Source organism: Equus quagga, chromosome 4 (genome assembly GCF_021613505.1).
Source record: "Equus quagga isolate Etosha38 chromosome 4, UCLA_HA_Equagga_1.0, whole genome shotgun sequence".
In the NCBI taxonomy this organism is placed as follows: domain Eukaryota; kingdom Metazoa; phylum Chordata; class Mammalia; order Perissodactyla; family Equidae; genus Equus; species Equus quagga.
In genome coordinates this window covers 30239498-30256078 of record NC_060270.1, presented here as the reverse complement: position 1 = coordinate 30256078, position 16581 = coordinate 30239498, and the positions used below count along the sequence as shown (strand labels likewise).

At 41.1% G+C, this 16581-nt stretch overlaps 1 protein-coding gene across 1 annotated transcript in view; it reads right to left on the bottom strand.

Moving 5' to 3' along the window:
- Positions 1-402: 402 nt before the first annotated feature.
- MB21D2 (Mab-21 domain containing 2) overlaps positions 403-16581 on the bottom strand; it is a 107418-nt gene continuing 91239 nt past the window's right edge. Inside the window, exon 2 of the mRNA XM_046659653.1 lies at positions 403-3227. Coding sequence (XP_046515609.1) covers positions 1963-3227 — 1265 coding nt within the window. The 3' untranslated portion in view covers positions 403-1962. The remainder of the gene's footprint in view (positions 3228-16581) is intronic.

The following is a 16581-nucleotide window of genomic DNA, read 5'->3' as shown; positions in this document are numbered from 1 at the left end:
TCATCTTCCATTTCCAGAGTGCCTGCTGCCCAGCATTCCAAGCTAGAATCCTGAGCATGGCCGTCATTGGAGCAGCTTACACCATATGCCCAATCCCTAATTAATGACTGTGGCCAGGGAAATGGTTATGACACCTGGCTTACACCAATCAGGATGCACAACTGGAACTGAGGGTGAAGTCATTTCCCAAGGAGGACACAGATTATGTGGAGGATAGGTAGATACTAGTAGGAAAATTGGGAAAAGGGAAGAATGAATACTGGATGTTCACTACATGGAGATCTGGCCTAAAAGACCAGAGCAACCCCAGGGCTATATTTACTGAAAATTACTATTGGTATTACTAATCAAAAAAGTAGTTTCCAGATTACAAACTCATAACAGCAACAACAAAATTCCAAGGCCAGTATGTTTCTTTTATTATTATTTTTGTGTTTGACTTAAGATGGTTGAATGATTTCATTTTCATTTATAAGCATTACATTAATTCCCATGCAATAACCCAAGATCGCATATGCCTGATTTCAATTGGCCAAAATCCAACCTGTGAGTCTGGACATTCAAGATCCAAATCAAAATGTTGCTTGACCTTTCCAATAGTAGACATCATGGGCATCATTTGAGTTATCGGCAGGCCCCCGATCTCTCAAACACCACAGTTTGCCATGAGTCTGTACCAAAACAGGGAGCCAATGCCTGGTGGCACCTAAGCCTGGCAAGTAAATTCATTCATGAAGACAGGACAGATCCACACCAAGGCCCATCCACAGATAGTTCTGGTTCCTGCTCTATAGCAAAACCTGCCTTTGAACAGGCATGGTATCTTCCATTGGGCGATTCTAAGTTCTTCCTGCCAGTTTTCCTCAAAACTCTCAGTAGACGCAAAGAGACTTTACAAAAAAGCTTACTTCTATAACCCCAAAAGAAATACACACAAACACACCTACTCTATCAAGTATATATTTTCCCCAGCTTCTGATGAAGTCACTTAGCAGGTTTAAAGCTTAAAAAACTTCTCTCAGTAAAACAGGAACCAGGAATATCTAAGAGGGCAAAACAGGACCCCACAATTAAAGGAGAACTAAACAAGTGCAAAGAATCATTCTATTGATTGAGAGAAATGGGCTAAATGAAAAAATGACAACATTTCAACAGTGGATGTCAATTTATATTGAAACACATACATTGGAACTCTGACAATGGCAAAGATTTCATTAGTGCAAATAACAATTATAATGGTATGTTCTTTAATAGGATTTAAATAAGGCTTCAAATCATTACACACGCTAAAACTACCATTTGGAAACCTTAATTCTGTTTGGAAAGTTGTCAAACGCACCGTCCAAACCATCTGAAGTTCTGAGTTGAGGACAATTATATTCAATGAAGTTACTCCAAAACACAGTTTGTAGCATTATGACTTTCAAAGTCTACGTTGTTTGGTGGAAAGGGGTAAAAATGCTCTGGGCACTGGTCAAAAGAAAGAAATCCAGCTAACATACCAGGTAGTTCTTAGGTTCAGATGATTCTCAAATATCTGTAGTGATGACAGCTCACTACAAAAATAAGGACAAAAACAAAACAAAAAACAGTAGAATCTTGAAGTGTCAGAGACTCATTTCCCGATCCCCATTAACAAATTTGCACAAAGTATGAAACAGAAAAAAAGAAGAGAATTCATGGGCATTTCCATCTATGGCTCAAGTTCTCCTTAAAAAGCAAAAACAAAAACAAAAACAAACTATGCGACAATAACTACAAAAAGTAAACGACAAAACCAGAGGCAGAATATGAAATAGTAATATACTGTTTCAGAGCCTGCAGAACCAGGAAACTGAAAAGGTGTTCTTAACAGATCCAATCTAGGCTGGATACGTAAAAAACGGAAAGACAGCATCACAAACCACACGAGACTTTATGAGAGTTTCAGAACCAGGAAAAAAACAAAAGGCAGTAAAACGCTCAGAAAAATTTATCATCAATTCTGAAATGAGGCCTTGTGACATCATCAGGGTTAATAAAGACAGAGATGGACTTCCCCGGGTTCTCAGTCACTAGCTGCTGCAGTTTTTTGGCCAAACGGTCGTCAGGCTGGTTGGGGTCCCCTCCGTCGGACTGCGGGGAGGGGATGCTGGTGGTGCTCCCTCGCCTCTGGAGCTCCAGCGTCAGCCTGTTGGCTGCCTTGACGTGCTCAATGGCGGTGCGCAAGTGCTCGGCCGGGTCTGAGCGGACCGAGGAGAGCTTCCGCGCGTGGAGCATGACCGTCTCCTCTGACAGGTGCTCCAGCATGTTGCACTGAGGGATGAAATAATTGGGGCACATCTTATTGACCAGACAGTGCTGAAGGTCATCGATGAGGCCCAGCAAAAAGTGGGCTGCATAGTCTTCTTGAGCCAAGTAGTTGGCAGGAAGTCTGTCACAGGCCCAGAGCATCATGCTGCGCAGGTGATAGGGACTGATAGCCTTAGGCCGGGACAGGAGTTTAATGATGATGGCTTTGCAGGCCTGGTAGGCCTGCATGAGGCTGCTAGAGATGCACTTCTTCAACTGCACCTCGCTCCTGGCAAAGGACAGCCGCCATTCGTTGTCCTTCTTACCCTTGTAGGAGCAAGCAGGCACCAAGTAAAACCCACTGATGACCTCTTCCTCGGTGATCTTCCCATCCCAAAAGTGGTTCTCCATGAGCCAGCTCTGAGCCACTGCGGGCCAACCTTTAAAAGACACCACAGGGACAATATCGTACAACATGCGACTGCTCCCCACACCCAGAATGATGGAGATGATGGTCCCATTCTTTTCTACCTTTTCCACCTTTGGCATCCCTCGCTGGGGTTTCTTCTGTATCTCTGATAGGACAATGCTGATGGAGTCATAGAACCAGTCAGCCACTTTGGTTGGGGAGAAGAAGTAGTTGGTGGCACCATTGATGTGATCTACAATCGTGCAGCAGTCTTTCCATTTACTGATCGTCCCCTCATCAAAGAGCCTAAGGCTCAGCCAAGAGTGACACAAGGCTGAGTGGCGCATATCAAGTGTCACAGGCTGATTACGGTCATGTAGCTTAAGGGCTGGCACCAGAAGGGTAAAGTCCATATCATAGTCGGTCCCCCGGGCATAGACATTAAGCTCATCTAAGTCCAGGTCCACCACGCCTTCCCGGACTCCTCCAGAGAGCAACAGGTACTCATTGGCCACTGGAAGTTTTTGGTCCAGCTTTTGCACCATTCCTAGAAACAGAAAGAGAAAACATTATTACAGGAAGCACAGACATCAGAGTCTTAGGCATCAACATAGCATGTGCTGAGTTTCCAAGAGCCACTATTCATTACCAGTACAAAGCAGATAGGCTGCTGCACAGACCCAACTAAGGGTACTTTGTTCTTTCTCATCAGCTCTAGAATCATCCTTTTCCCAGTGGGAGAATTACGATAGATTTTCCTCTCACAGTGAAAGCAGTATCATTTTCAATCATAAACCAGGGCTTCTCTTCCCCCAGTCATCACCTCAGTTTACGCTATTGCCGTCCACTCAGTCACCTAGGCTCAAAACCTCAGCAGGCTTAACTCCTCCTTGCCTTTCTACTGCAACTCTTATCTAATAACCTCTGCAACATTTCTCACTCCTTCCTGTTCTCCACCTCTGCGGCCATCATATAAAGCCAGGCGCGTTTCATCTCTTGCCAAAGCAGTCTCCTTCCCCGGGTCCTCCCTGCTTAAAGCTTCTTCAACACAGTGATTCTCAACGTGGACACTGCAAGTGGGACACTGTCAGGGGGCAGTGAGGTCATAACTCTTTTCATAATAATACTAATGCATTATTTGCCTTTTCACTGTGTTGACACTTGATCTGACACTTGATGGTACAAAAGCAATGGAGGGCAAAACTGTTGGTGCCTTAGCTTCAGTCGAGACAGTGGCACCAGACTATACTTACTAGCAGTCACTGGATTTTTTTTTTTTTTTTAGGAAGATTAGCCCTGAGCTAACATCTGCTGCCAATCCTCCTCTTTTTGCTGAAGAAGACTGGCCCCGAGCTAATATCGTGCCCATCTTCCTCTACTTTATATGTGGGATGCCTGCCACAGCATGGCTTGCCAAGTGGTGTGTAGGTCTGCAACCGGGATCCGAACCGGCAAACTCCGGGCTGCCGAAGTGGAACGTGCAAACTTAACTGCTTTGCCACGGGGCCAGCCCCTACTGGATTCTTTACTACTGACATGCACTAGCATTAAAAAAAAAAAAAATCAAGTTTCACTTAGGAAAATCCTTAATGGAAAATAAAAAATGGATTAATTTTATTAAATCCCAACTCTTGAACCATCTTTTTAATATTCTGTGACGAAATGGGAAGTAACCATAAAGCACTTCTGCCTCACATGAAATACAAACGCTGTCGGCAAGAAACGCATTCATGGGATCGTTTGAGTTGTGGGCTAAATTCACTGCTTTGTTCATGGAACATCATTTTTATTTTAAAGAACGACTGATAGACTATGGCTATTCAGAGTTGGGTATTTGACAGACATTTTCTTGAAAAAATGAACAAAATGAGACTGTCTTCGAGAAAACAACTGAAAATATTTATTGCCAATGATAAAACTGGAGCTTTCAAGAAAAAATTAGAGAAAACTCATCTCCTGCAGCATGAACTTTAACATCTTCCCAAACTTAATACTTTTCTGATGCGATTGGTAGTGATATTACGAAGGTGAATTTTTTGATGAGATTGTGAGCTCTTTGAGGATAAAAACCAAGTCTTGAATAGGTATGAAGTAGGCATAAGAGTCTGCACCCAGTAGGCACACAATTGAAGCTATCACTGAATGATAAAGCAAGGAACAGATGGAATTAATAGGGCTTAAACATGAAGTACTTAATTAAAGGCCTGACATAAATGTTCCACGAACGACACACAAATTTACTCTCCCCGTCTCCTGCATTTTAATTATATATTCACTTGCCCTTCAATATCTGACAAACTACCAGCATCACTCTGTGACTTATTAACAACTTCCCCCCAAAGAGGCCAAAGAACTGTGATCCCATTATTCATTGCAATTACTTTGACTCAACACAGTTTGTTATCCACAGGACAATCCCAATGCAAATAAATAAACCGTGGAGTGTAAGTGTCCGTGCTACCATTATGTTTCAGAATTTAACACTCATTTATAAAATGTATTCTTTTTCATTCTTTAAAATTCTATTTTCTAAACCATACTAACCTTGAAAAAGTCTTTTATTTAGTACCATTTCCTTCCATACAGATAGGAATATAGCAAACTATCATTTTTGTTTCAAAGCAATTGATGAGTTATCTAACATTAAACGGTCAACAATTAATCAGAAAAGAGAAGCCAGTGTACCTGACTTTTGAGGCTGTTTCTCACACTACCTGTGCCGTGATGGTCCACCTAGATCCTTCTTCAGTAAAGGTCTTCTTGTCTCAGCTGCTGAGAGTGATGTGAGAACAGTCCCTTAAGGATTGTCTTGGCTGCAAAGAGCCACCTCAACCAAGGTAATGTTTCATGGTTGAGGTGCTATGGGGCGGGGGGGTGCACATTCAATAACAGATCCCTGTGAGAACGCCCCAGTTCAGGATACTCTGAAGATCCCAGAGGGGTCAGCTGAGGCTGACACTGGGCCTACAAGGAAACCTGACTTTTCCCTCTGCCTCATCCTTCTTCCGCCCCCTTCCTTCCACAGGTGCTGATCCCCAGGGTACGTCTTAATAAATATCCTAACTCCATTTCAGTGGTTGCCTCCTGGGGAAGCCAATCTAAGACACTACATACTACCCAGGCAAAAACAGCCTTCACTACAAATTCAGCATGGAAAATTTATTTTCCTTTTTAAAAGTGTTTTTTTAAAAGCCAAAGTTAGCAACCAGGATTGAAAGTTATCAAAAAAACCAAGACAAAGATTCATTTCTCAATTGTCATCATGTTCAGTATTAACTTCATCTTTACCAAGTAACAAATACCACCACCCCAAGTTTTAGCTATAGTTATAAAAGATTGACTTCTCAGAATGCAGAGTAGGTTGTGAAAATCGTCTTCACTATTTTATAGACTCACGTGTAGGTATAGTTACTTTCAAAGAGAAACATTTCATAATGACATAATTTACTCATTATTTCAAATACTCTTTCACTCTAGCATTTGGAGTGCCATAAATATACACGGGAAAAATGGTGAAATGCTGCGCTGTGATTAGTAAATAAGATCTGAACTGATTAGAGGTGGTGTTGTTATCTGCATAACATATTGTTGTCCCCTCTTAGGCATAAATAACTCAAAATTCTATACATGCTTTTGCCCTACACAGGATCAAAGCAGCTCTGAGCACACTATCTCAGACTTGTCTATACCACCAGAATAACTTGAGCATTAATAGCCTGGGAATAATTTGTTTACAAACGTGCCACTGAATTTTTGCCTTGGGATTGTTACAATTTTCTTTGGATAGTTCTAGGTGAGAAAAAAATTAAAACTCCCTTTTGCCCTCTGCTGGATTAAAAAAGAAGTTTTAATGTATTTTCACTTGTTAGTATATATACTAGCATACTCCTCTTTCCTTCCAATTACTGCTTACGTACCCAGTTAAAATGCTGGCCCTTATTTCAAAAGAGCCATGTCGAGTATTTGGCTAAATTCTAATACTCAGGAGTTAGAGTCATTTTGCACTCTTCTTATTCCTTTAAAGCGCAGAGAGAACTTCAGCAGCAGACAGAATATTGCTGAGGCTCGTTTGCTAAGCTCCTAGAAGTTAGAAACCAAGTCCCTAAGGCCACGTTGATCCGGAAGCTAATCCCCTGTGACATCCACAGTTACATTTAGCCTGCCTGAGCCCATTAGTCTGCAGTTTTACAAATGATTTGGTAACACAAACTGGAGCCTGCCCCAGCATTATACAAACTCAAATGCCCTCCTTGAAAACTTTCCTGGGCTAAGTGTAAGTGAAAATGAGCTGACATCAGCTATCATGGCAGATGGGTTACCATGCAACTACAGCACAGCCAGGGGCTGAGAAGGAAAAAGACAGAGGAGGGGAAAAACTTCAACTGTATACTTTAGCTGTAGGCATCAGTGCCAACAAGTACCATCTCTGAATTAATCCAAGGGTTTTTGTGCAATTACAGGAGGGTAAGATCAAGTGATTTTGGCTGTCTATTTTTAAATTATCCAAAGCCAGAGTGGGAACAAAAAGAAGATGCGCACACACACCACTGAAGTTATTAGCAGCAAAGAAAAGGAGGGCTGGAGAGGCAGCTTGTTCCCCTGGGTGGGTCTCTTCTTTTCCTGGAAGGCTCGGCATATGTTTGCTCCTAAAAACACAAAGTAAAACTGCTTTCCAGTCTTCCTTCCTGTAATTGATTCCTTGATTTCAGTTTATTTTGAGTTTCTACTTAAGAAGACCTTAATATTAATCTTTTACGTAGGTACTAGGGCCTCGAGTTTAAGGAATGAGTTCCACATCATCCGCTAAGTTCTTTGCTCATTATCCTTAGAATGTCAAGTGAAAAATGGAACTCTGTCCCTCACTCCCCTCTATTCTAGAAAATAAAACTTCATCATATTCCAATGAATTCAAATAACTAACCTCCATCACTCAGACATATAATGCCAGATTGTTAACACCTGAGCACAAGAACTAAGCATCACTTTTTGTCTTCTCCCATCTTCACAGTCCCACTCCAGCAGCTACATGAGAACTCAAGTAGAGAGTTTAATAAATACTAAGCAAGTAAGTGAAATCAGTACTTACATAGATTCTTAAAAGAAAAAAAAAACCCTCTTACCTATGTTGAAGGGAGAAAGATCTATAAAGAGGTAAAACTTTTATGTCTTCTAATTAATGCTATGGAATGCAAATGAAAATCTCATATATCTTTATGCATATAAAAAAGATTTCTATGTAGATAAAAAAGACCTGAATATCTCAATAATATTCATTGTTTCATAAAAAAAAAAGAGTTCTCTTTTTCACCCCAAATCATGTGGCACACCAATAGCAGTGCCTTCTTATTGCAGTGATTCATAACGGTAGGAAAGGTACAGAATGGAACTATGTTGACAAAGTTCTTCTGTGATTCTGACATATCCCCTTGGCAAGCAGTCTCCTTGGTTGTTAATAAATAATATAAAACCTTCCTATAAAAATATTATGATTTATGCTTCAAAGGAGCACATGTTTTTGTCACGCTTACTTGACATTCTGAGGAATATTCTGAGAAGCAAGCACGGCCACTACCTTCTAAAAAGTCACCAATCTATAAAATTTTTAATGACCCCAATTTTGGGAAGGTTTTTAGCAATTTCCTCCTTCATTCATGGCCAGAAACCAAGAAGTCTCTTACTTTATAGGTGAAAAAACTGAGGTTCAGAGAGGAGAAATAAGTCATTCAAGGTCACACAGCCCTAGTGACAGAGTAACAGCACTGTCTTATTCCCACATTTGTTGAGAAGCTCAGAATGGCATCTAGACTGTTCTCCCCGTGACAGTGACCTGGCTTGACACGGATGCAGAACGGCTCAGAAGGAAAGTAGCAGAGGTCTCAAGGCAAGGTGCCAACCTTTGAGCTTTTGTTGGTCAAAGCTTTAGTGTGACCTTGAACACGCAGCAGAAGGTGTCTGACTAACCACATTTATCACAAGGAAGAATGGACTTGATCTGTCTTGCAAGAAGCTATTAGTATTCCTAAATAAATGGACTGTAAGACACAGGAAATACAAAAGTGAGACACCAATGGAGCTTCCCAGTTTTTTAATAATCTGCTGAGTGATCATTCATATCGACAATTATAGCAATATGTTTTCTAAGTCAGAGTCTGTTTTATCTGGAATAATTTCTGAGACAATTATATATAATTTTGTTTAAGTCTTTTAGAAAACTGATTAATTCATGTACCGTAACGACCTATTGACCAAATATATATAGTAATAAGACTGATTCAAAAGATGCCTCCTCAAAGAAGTCATCTTCGATCTCTTCCCATTTTGACACAAATACGTGTGCAAGAGCAATGGAGCCAGAATAAGGCAGGCTTGGGTTTGAATCCTGGGTTTGTCATTCACTACTTAAGCCTGACAAGTTATTCAACCTCTGAGCTTTCAATTCCCCATCTTTTTAAAACAACCAAACAACCCCATAAAACCACCCTTAAAGGCTTGATATGAAATGTCTACGCACACAGTAGATACTTAGTTCATTTTCCCTGTATCTTCTTCCCTTGTCCACCACCCATAAAACTGGACTTGCCGAATCACACCTATTCCACAGTTACTTTGAAGATTTAACTAAACAAGGGAACCTATTTAAAGCATTTGTTAGGCATACACAGCAGGTTAGATGAAAGGAAAGGAATGGAGCATCTCTCCCCGAGCTGCACCTGACTGCTGCCAGCCCAGGGATGCCTCCGCTGGTGGATGCCATCATGTGGCAAGGCACACAGTTTGGCAATAAGAGGGCAGGTTGGATTCCAGCCCTTCCTTGTTCCCTTTGAATACGTGCCCTGTGCAATGAACAATCTGTGCACCCCCATGGAAAGCCTTGATCTGAATTCCTTTTTTTGTTGTTGTTTTTTGCTGAGGAAGATTCGCCCTGAGCTAACATCTGCACCAATCTTCTTCTATTTTGTATGTGGGTCACTGCCACAGCATGGCCACTGATGTGTGGTGTAGGTCTGCGCCTGGGAACTGAACCTGGGCCACCGAAGTGGAGCATACTGAACTTAACCACTAGGCCATGGTACCTGGCCCTGCATTCTCATGTTAACACTTTCTACACCTGTTACCATAGTGGGCTGCACTCATGGCTTATTTTCCCTCCTAAATGAGATAACAATATAAAGCATTTGACACAGTAATTGGCAAAGAGGCTCAGCAAAGGAAAGACACTATCACAGTCAACACTCTAGAAGCTCCGGTAGTTGAGGTTTTATTACTGCAGTGGCTAATACAGACCTGGGATCAGGAGGCAACTGCTCATTGAGTGGATAGTTTGTTTCAGTCAACCCCAATACATCATTAACTATAACCCATCCCTCATGGAATTTACTACACAATATAATAAGAAATACTGCCAGCATATGCCTATAAAATCACTTACCAATAATCCAAAAGTCAAGTGGAAAAAAAAAGAAAAGCCTCTCTAATCTCAATTTTCCTTCTTAAAACTTAAAACCAAAGTTCTAAAAATTGATGGGCTTGGTCAAGTCTACTAAGCTATTTTTTTTTTAATGATTTTATTTTTTTCCTTTTTCTCCCCAAAGCCCCCCAGTACATAGTTGTATATTCTTCATTGTGGGTCCTTCTAGTTGTGGCATGTAGGATGCTGCCTCAGTGTGGTTTGATGAGCAATGCCATGTCCGCGCCCAGGATTCAAACCAACGAAACACTGGGCCGCCTGCAGTGGAGCGTGCAAACTTAACCACTCGGCCACGGGACCAGGCTCTACTAAGCTATTTTGAACAGAATGAACATGAGTTAGGCCTGGATTCAAGTCCCATTCATCTGTGACCAACATAATTAACTACTCTGGGCCTCAGTTGCTCAGAAATTAGAGAATAACAACTAAAAGTTTGTTGGGTGGCAATGGGGATAAAACAGGAAAATGCACGCCAAATTACTTAGCGTGTAGTCTGGTCCTTACTTGGCAGTCAATCAACAGAGGGTTCTGGGCAGGTGCATGCACATATGTCATCAGTATATTTTTCCCATCGAATAAGTCCTGCCCTTTTCCTTCTTTTTAGTCCTTAGGGGAGTTTAAAAATTCATGGTTTCTCCCAACCAGAACTTACTGGCAAGAATCAAAAGAGAGTCTTATTAGCCCCCCCTAGCAGCTTCCCACAGCCACAACAGGGCACAAAAGCTACGGACTGTCAATTTACAAGACTGTTCACTTTAGAAAGCTTATTCTTTAAAAATAAAAACAAAAGCAAGTGGAAAGCAAGAGTAATGCCAATATGGTATCAAATGGCTACATAAGGACAGAGAAATGTTTCCGTGGTGACCAGATTACCCCTCTCCCGATCTCCAGCAGAAGCACTAAGTTTGTGATGGAGATGCTCAGAATTAAGCCAGCCGTACCCCGTTCACCTCTGCCTGTGGCCCAGCCGAGTGTGGTTTGCATTCCTTTCTCATTTGGGGATGTTTAGGCAAACTACTTAATTACTCTGAAACTGGAAAGCCAGATTTGATGGAAGGGCACAGGCATACATTTTAGAAGAGGTATAATGAAGTAAGCCAAGTCCAGGAAATTGCAAGGATAGAGATGGGATTCAAAACTCAGGTTTGATTTATTCATGCATGCAACACGTAAGTATTAATGCCTCCTCTGGGGAAGTACTCTGCGAGATACTCAAGATAGAAAGGTGAAGACAAACACACAGTCTCCACTGCATAATGCTTATCATTTAGTGAGAAGGCTGGATATAACCGTATCAATCAGGATAGATGCGGTTATGCTGAGTAACAAACCTAAAACCTCAGGGACTTAAAACCACCAAGCCTGATTTTTCATTCAGCCTACATGACCATCAGGGCTTAGCTGGGGGTTCTTCTTTCCTTAATCTAGGACCCCACTGGATACAGCAGCCCTTATCTAGAATTTTATAATCACTTTACTGGAGAAAAGAGAGCCCTGGAGGATCTCTTTTCAGCAGCTAAACATTCTGGCCTGGAAATGACATACATCAATTTCATTCACAAATCATTGGCCAAAACTAGTCACATGGTCCCACCCAACCCCAGGGGAAAAAGTGCAATTCTGCCTCATGCTGGGAAGGCAGAGAGCCAGAAATATTTGATAAGAGCATGAACAACTCCCACACTAATCAAATAATCACACACTAATGAACATATAAGTATAAGCTGAGATAACACTGAAGGAAATGAATAAAGGTCCTAGCCAAAACACAGAGGAGGAAGGAGAGGAGTGCAAATTGTTTAGCCTGGAGAATAGAAAATTCAAGAAAGCAATGAGATCCACCTCCACATCTTTGATGAGTGGTCCTGGTAAAGAAAAAATGGACTTTACCTATATGATTCCAATAAGTAGAAGGTATATAGAGAAAAATTCAGTCTAATCTGTAAATGGAAGACTCGTCCATCTGGTAGAATTTTCTACCAATGCTGCCTGTGGAGGGCATATAATTCCTATCCCTAGAGATGATCAATCAGAATCTTCAGCAGGGGTTAAGACTATAAATGCACGCTTGTAATGGAGTCTGAGTGTAGACGCCTTCCAAGATAGCTGCCCATCACAAAAGCCAACTACTCAAGACAGAAGACTATAATTTAGACTCCTGTAGCCGCCTACGGCCATCCAATGTGGACCCCGTAACAATGGCAGTAAGAAATCCAAGAGAGCATTAGGCTTGAATGCTGGATGCTGCTCTTCCCCCTTATCTGGTTTACTCGGTGTCATTTCTAATCTGCAGCCTAGCTGCTGTCACATTCGCCAACCAACGCTGCTGATTTACAAGGAAACAGCCCAGTACTAGCAATAACACACCTCATAGCAAAAGAAGGATTGACTTTCTAGAGCACATTTTCAAAGTCCGTACATCTCCTGTCAAGGGCTCTCTGAGAAGGGCGCACGTATTTATTGGCTCTACTATGCACTCAGGCATAGGCTGAATGTTTCACCTATGTCATCTCGTTCAATCCTCTTGGCACTTTCAAGTAGGTGATATTGTCCTCATTTTACAGATGAGGAAATCAAGATAAATAACAGTCCAATAAACTGTTCATGGTCATAATAGCTGGGATCAAAATTCAAGTTGATTCCATACTCTTTTCACTATCCCACACTGCTTTCCAGCATTAAATGGGCTCTCCTAAGAGAATAAACAATTGAATATCTTCGGGCCTTTAAAACTGCCATGTAAAACACTATTAAAAACAGTTAGTGGAAGCTTATTTCTCTATCCAAAAATAAAAAAATTCTACTTTGGAGTAAAATGATTTCTGAAGCAGATTAAAAGCTGATTTTAGCCATCCCAGGGGAATAAAGTATATGAGCAAAATGGGTAAAGGGTCATAAAAAAGACCTGATTTTAAATGACTTTTACAAAAATGAATATCTAGTGCTGACATACAGCTATGTGTGCATGCACGCACGTGTCTGCGTGTGTTGTGCTGCATACTTAACTCTCAGACAGTCTCAAAGAGCATTCCACAAGTGTTTTAATCACAACATCCTTGGAGTTCTTTCAGACCCCCAAAACAAACTCTGAGAATGTTGCCATATATTCACAGGCACAGTCTAATTTGCTTATTTTAACTTAACAGCAAAGCCTTAATTTTAAAGTCCTATCCCCTAAATTTCTACCACTAGATTAGGGAGACCAGGAGATGGATGGAGGGTGGCTGGGAACATCATGACCAAAACAAACAAACAAACAAACTAACTACAAAGCCAGAAGCTCTTACTGAGTTCTGAAGCAGAAAGACTTTTTCCTCTGTGGACAGAGCAGAATTTACCCTAGTTGCATTTCTTCTCTCTGCAAAACTCAGCTCAGGCACACTGAGCCATGGAGAAAGAACATGAAGAATTCTGCGCCTTCTCTAAAAAACCTCCAAACCCCCAAGTCAAAAAACCAACTGGTATCCATGAGCCTGTAATAAGAGATACTCTTTTTGTGACCCAGCAGCCTAAGAAAATATGTCACCATTGATTAAAAAGGAACTCCATAGCTGACGTCTACACTACACACTCAGAGTTGCTACATTAGCTCAAAAATGATCCCAATTAACATAAAGAAGTCCCCTCTAAAGGATTTTAAAACTATCATTGGCTAGCAAAGACCTTGTCTTAAAATTAGTTTACTCTGGAAATTTTCAACATACATATTAGTAGAGATAATAGTAGAATGAATCACCATATACCCATCACACAGCTTCAACAGTTGTTTGCCATTCTTGTTTCATTTATCCCCATTTTTTTGCTGTGATATTTTAAAGTAAATCCCAGATATCATATAATTTTACCCATAAATACTTCAAGATATTTACCTGACAAAGACCTCTTTAAAACTGTAACCACCATTCTCATATCTGAACAAAATTAATAATTTCCTATTATTATTATTATTATTGACTTCACTTGACTTTATCTTTTTCCTAATATGTGTGAATACATGAGTATGTTGCGTATGCACAGGAAATGTTGACGTACTGCCCTGCCCTGCCCTTGCACCTATGGTAGGCAGCTTCCTGCAAGCTGGCAGCTTCCTTCTTCAAGGCCAGTGATTCTGCTCCTCTGCCTGAGGGCCATCTCTGCTCTGGCACTGCCAGGAAGTGCAGGGAAGTTAATGTGGAGAACTGACACCACGGGGACAAACCAACAACCGAGGACAGGAATCGGTGGACAAATGCCCCAGCTTGCCCAGACTCCAGGGAGACAATTCTAAGATGGGTTCTACACAACTTCCCAGACGGTCCCACAAGATTAATCTGCTCATCAGCTCATTAACAGACGCTTTATTGGCTCTTCTCTTTTCAATGTTTCAGTCATTCTACCCCCTCACTAGTGCTTCTTAGTGTTACCTCCCAGCTGAACTACCACACCAAGGTAGGTCTTGTTTCTGGAAGGGTGTGTGTGTGTGTGTGTGTGTGTGTGTGTGTGTGTGTGTGTGTGTGTGTGTAGCAGTGCTAAACAGGTTCATCTCTTAATAATTCTGGATGAAATCACACCACCTCAGACGCATAATTGGCCATGAGAACAGAAGTATAAGCTGATGACAATAAATTACTTGTTCTTTCCCACAATTAAGTTATAGATCTAGTACATGTGTTTTATAAAGTGAGATGTGAGCACAAGTCTCAAAAAGAGTTCATCAGCTTTCTCCGATCAGCAAGCTTGTTTCCAGTGCATTCATAATGAGCACCTGGCTTGTTCATTTATTGAGTTGTTGATATTCCAATTTTCCTCATTCCCCTAAGGACATTCTAAGCCTCTTCCAATTCTAGAGAACTTCGGAGAGATGAAATTCATACATTAGTTAGATACAGCCATTTCTTCCTCAATCTTCAAAGAAAACAATGGGGAGTAAGGTTTGAAGAGAAAAAGTAAAAAGGTAGGTAAGCCCAGCTTCCAGGTTACTGCAGGAACCAACCTTCAGAATGGAAACTTATTCAAGTGGACCCGCCTTCTTCATGTGTGAGTCTCAAGCCAAATTCGAAGACCAAAAGAACATTTCTCTTTCAGCCTCCACTTGGGATTAATCTGCCTCTGCTCTTCTGAATTGTATGGAAAAAATTCTGAATGACATATTTCCTCTCTCCATTCAATGACCTTTGTCCACACTTTCTTTAGTGTAGTGCTTAGACCAATTATCAATTATTTGTTGACTTGTTGCTGTCCCTCTGTCTGATAACCCATGTATCTCTTAACATAACACAACAGAAACTCAACAGATGTCAACTGAATGAATAAACAGATGGGACAGCCTAAAGATAGGGTTTACAGGAATCTTCCAGGATGAAAATCGTCAGGTGATATACTTAGATTGATGAGCGATTCCAGAGCCACTATATCTGCAAGCCAGGGAATCATATGACATACTCAGAAGAGATGAAAGGGAGAAGTTAGGAGCCTGCTAATGAGCTGACCATAAGCTAGATGGTAACGACCATCTCTTCTTGTCCAAGAATAATTTAACTCTAGGACATTTTCCAAAGCATCAACTTTTAGTCAACAGTCCCAGCCATAGATTAGGAGATAAAACTACTATATAATTACATTGCGATCTAAGATCAAAGTCTAATACCTGATTTTTTAAAAAGATGGTAATGGTGCAGTTTTCTTTGATGAACAAAAACAGGCTGTGTAAATAAATGGATTCCGTTTTACTAAGCAATTCCCAACAACAGCCAGGAGAGGGCACCCACTTTCCACTCATTTACTAAGAGCTTCTAGCTGAGATCCAAAGTCATAAAATCTTAGAATGAAAGCTCTGGGGAAAGAGTCTTATCGAGTCTTAGGCCCTTGAAAAGCCTCTATCTTAAAAGCATCACCCCGGGGCCTTTTTGCCCCCAGGTACCAGTCAGGAAATCTCCTGGTAACTCAGAAGCTGACAAGCTCTATCTAGGTTGAGCCAAGACTCAAAGACGCTTCACCTGGGCAGGCAACATGGTTGATAACTGATTCTCAAACTACGTTGAAGACCTTGTCACAAGGAACAGAGTTTCTGCTCTCATTTGCTGTCACTGAGATAGAAAAAAACCCACAAATAAAGCTTCAGGTGTCAGGAATAAGGGGAATAGAAGGCAAAGGAAATAGTTTTGATGTTATGAAGGTAAGGCACCACTCTTTCTGCAAAACTGTTTCATCCTCACTACAAATAAATACATACACTGAAAGATTTAGGAACCAAAATGATTAATAAAAAGGAAATTGATTTTTAAACCTGGCTCCAATCAATCAATAATGCAAATTAGCTTTGCTTTACACTGTATGATGCTGTGCAGTTCCCAGAGAATGGCCACAGTCATTTTCTCATTTGTTCCTGGCCGTGACTCTGTGGAGTATTATAGTTCTCACTGCACAGCTGTGGAAACTGAGGCTCTTGGTGGCT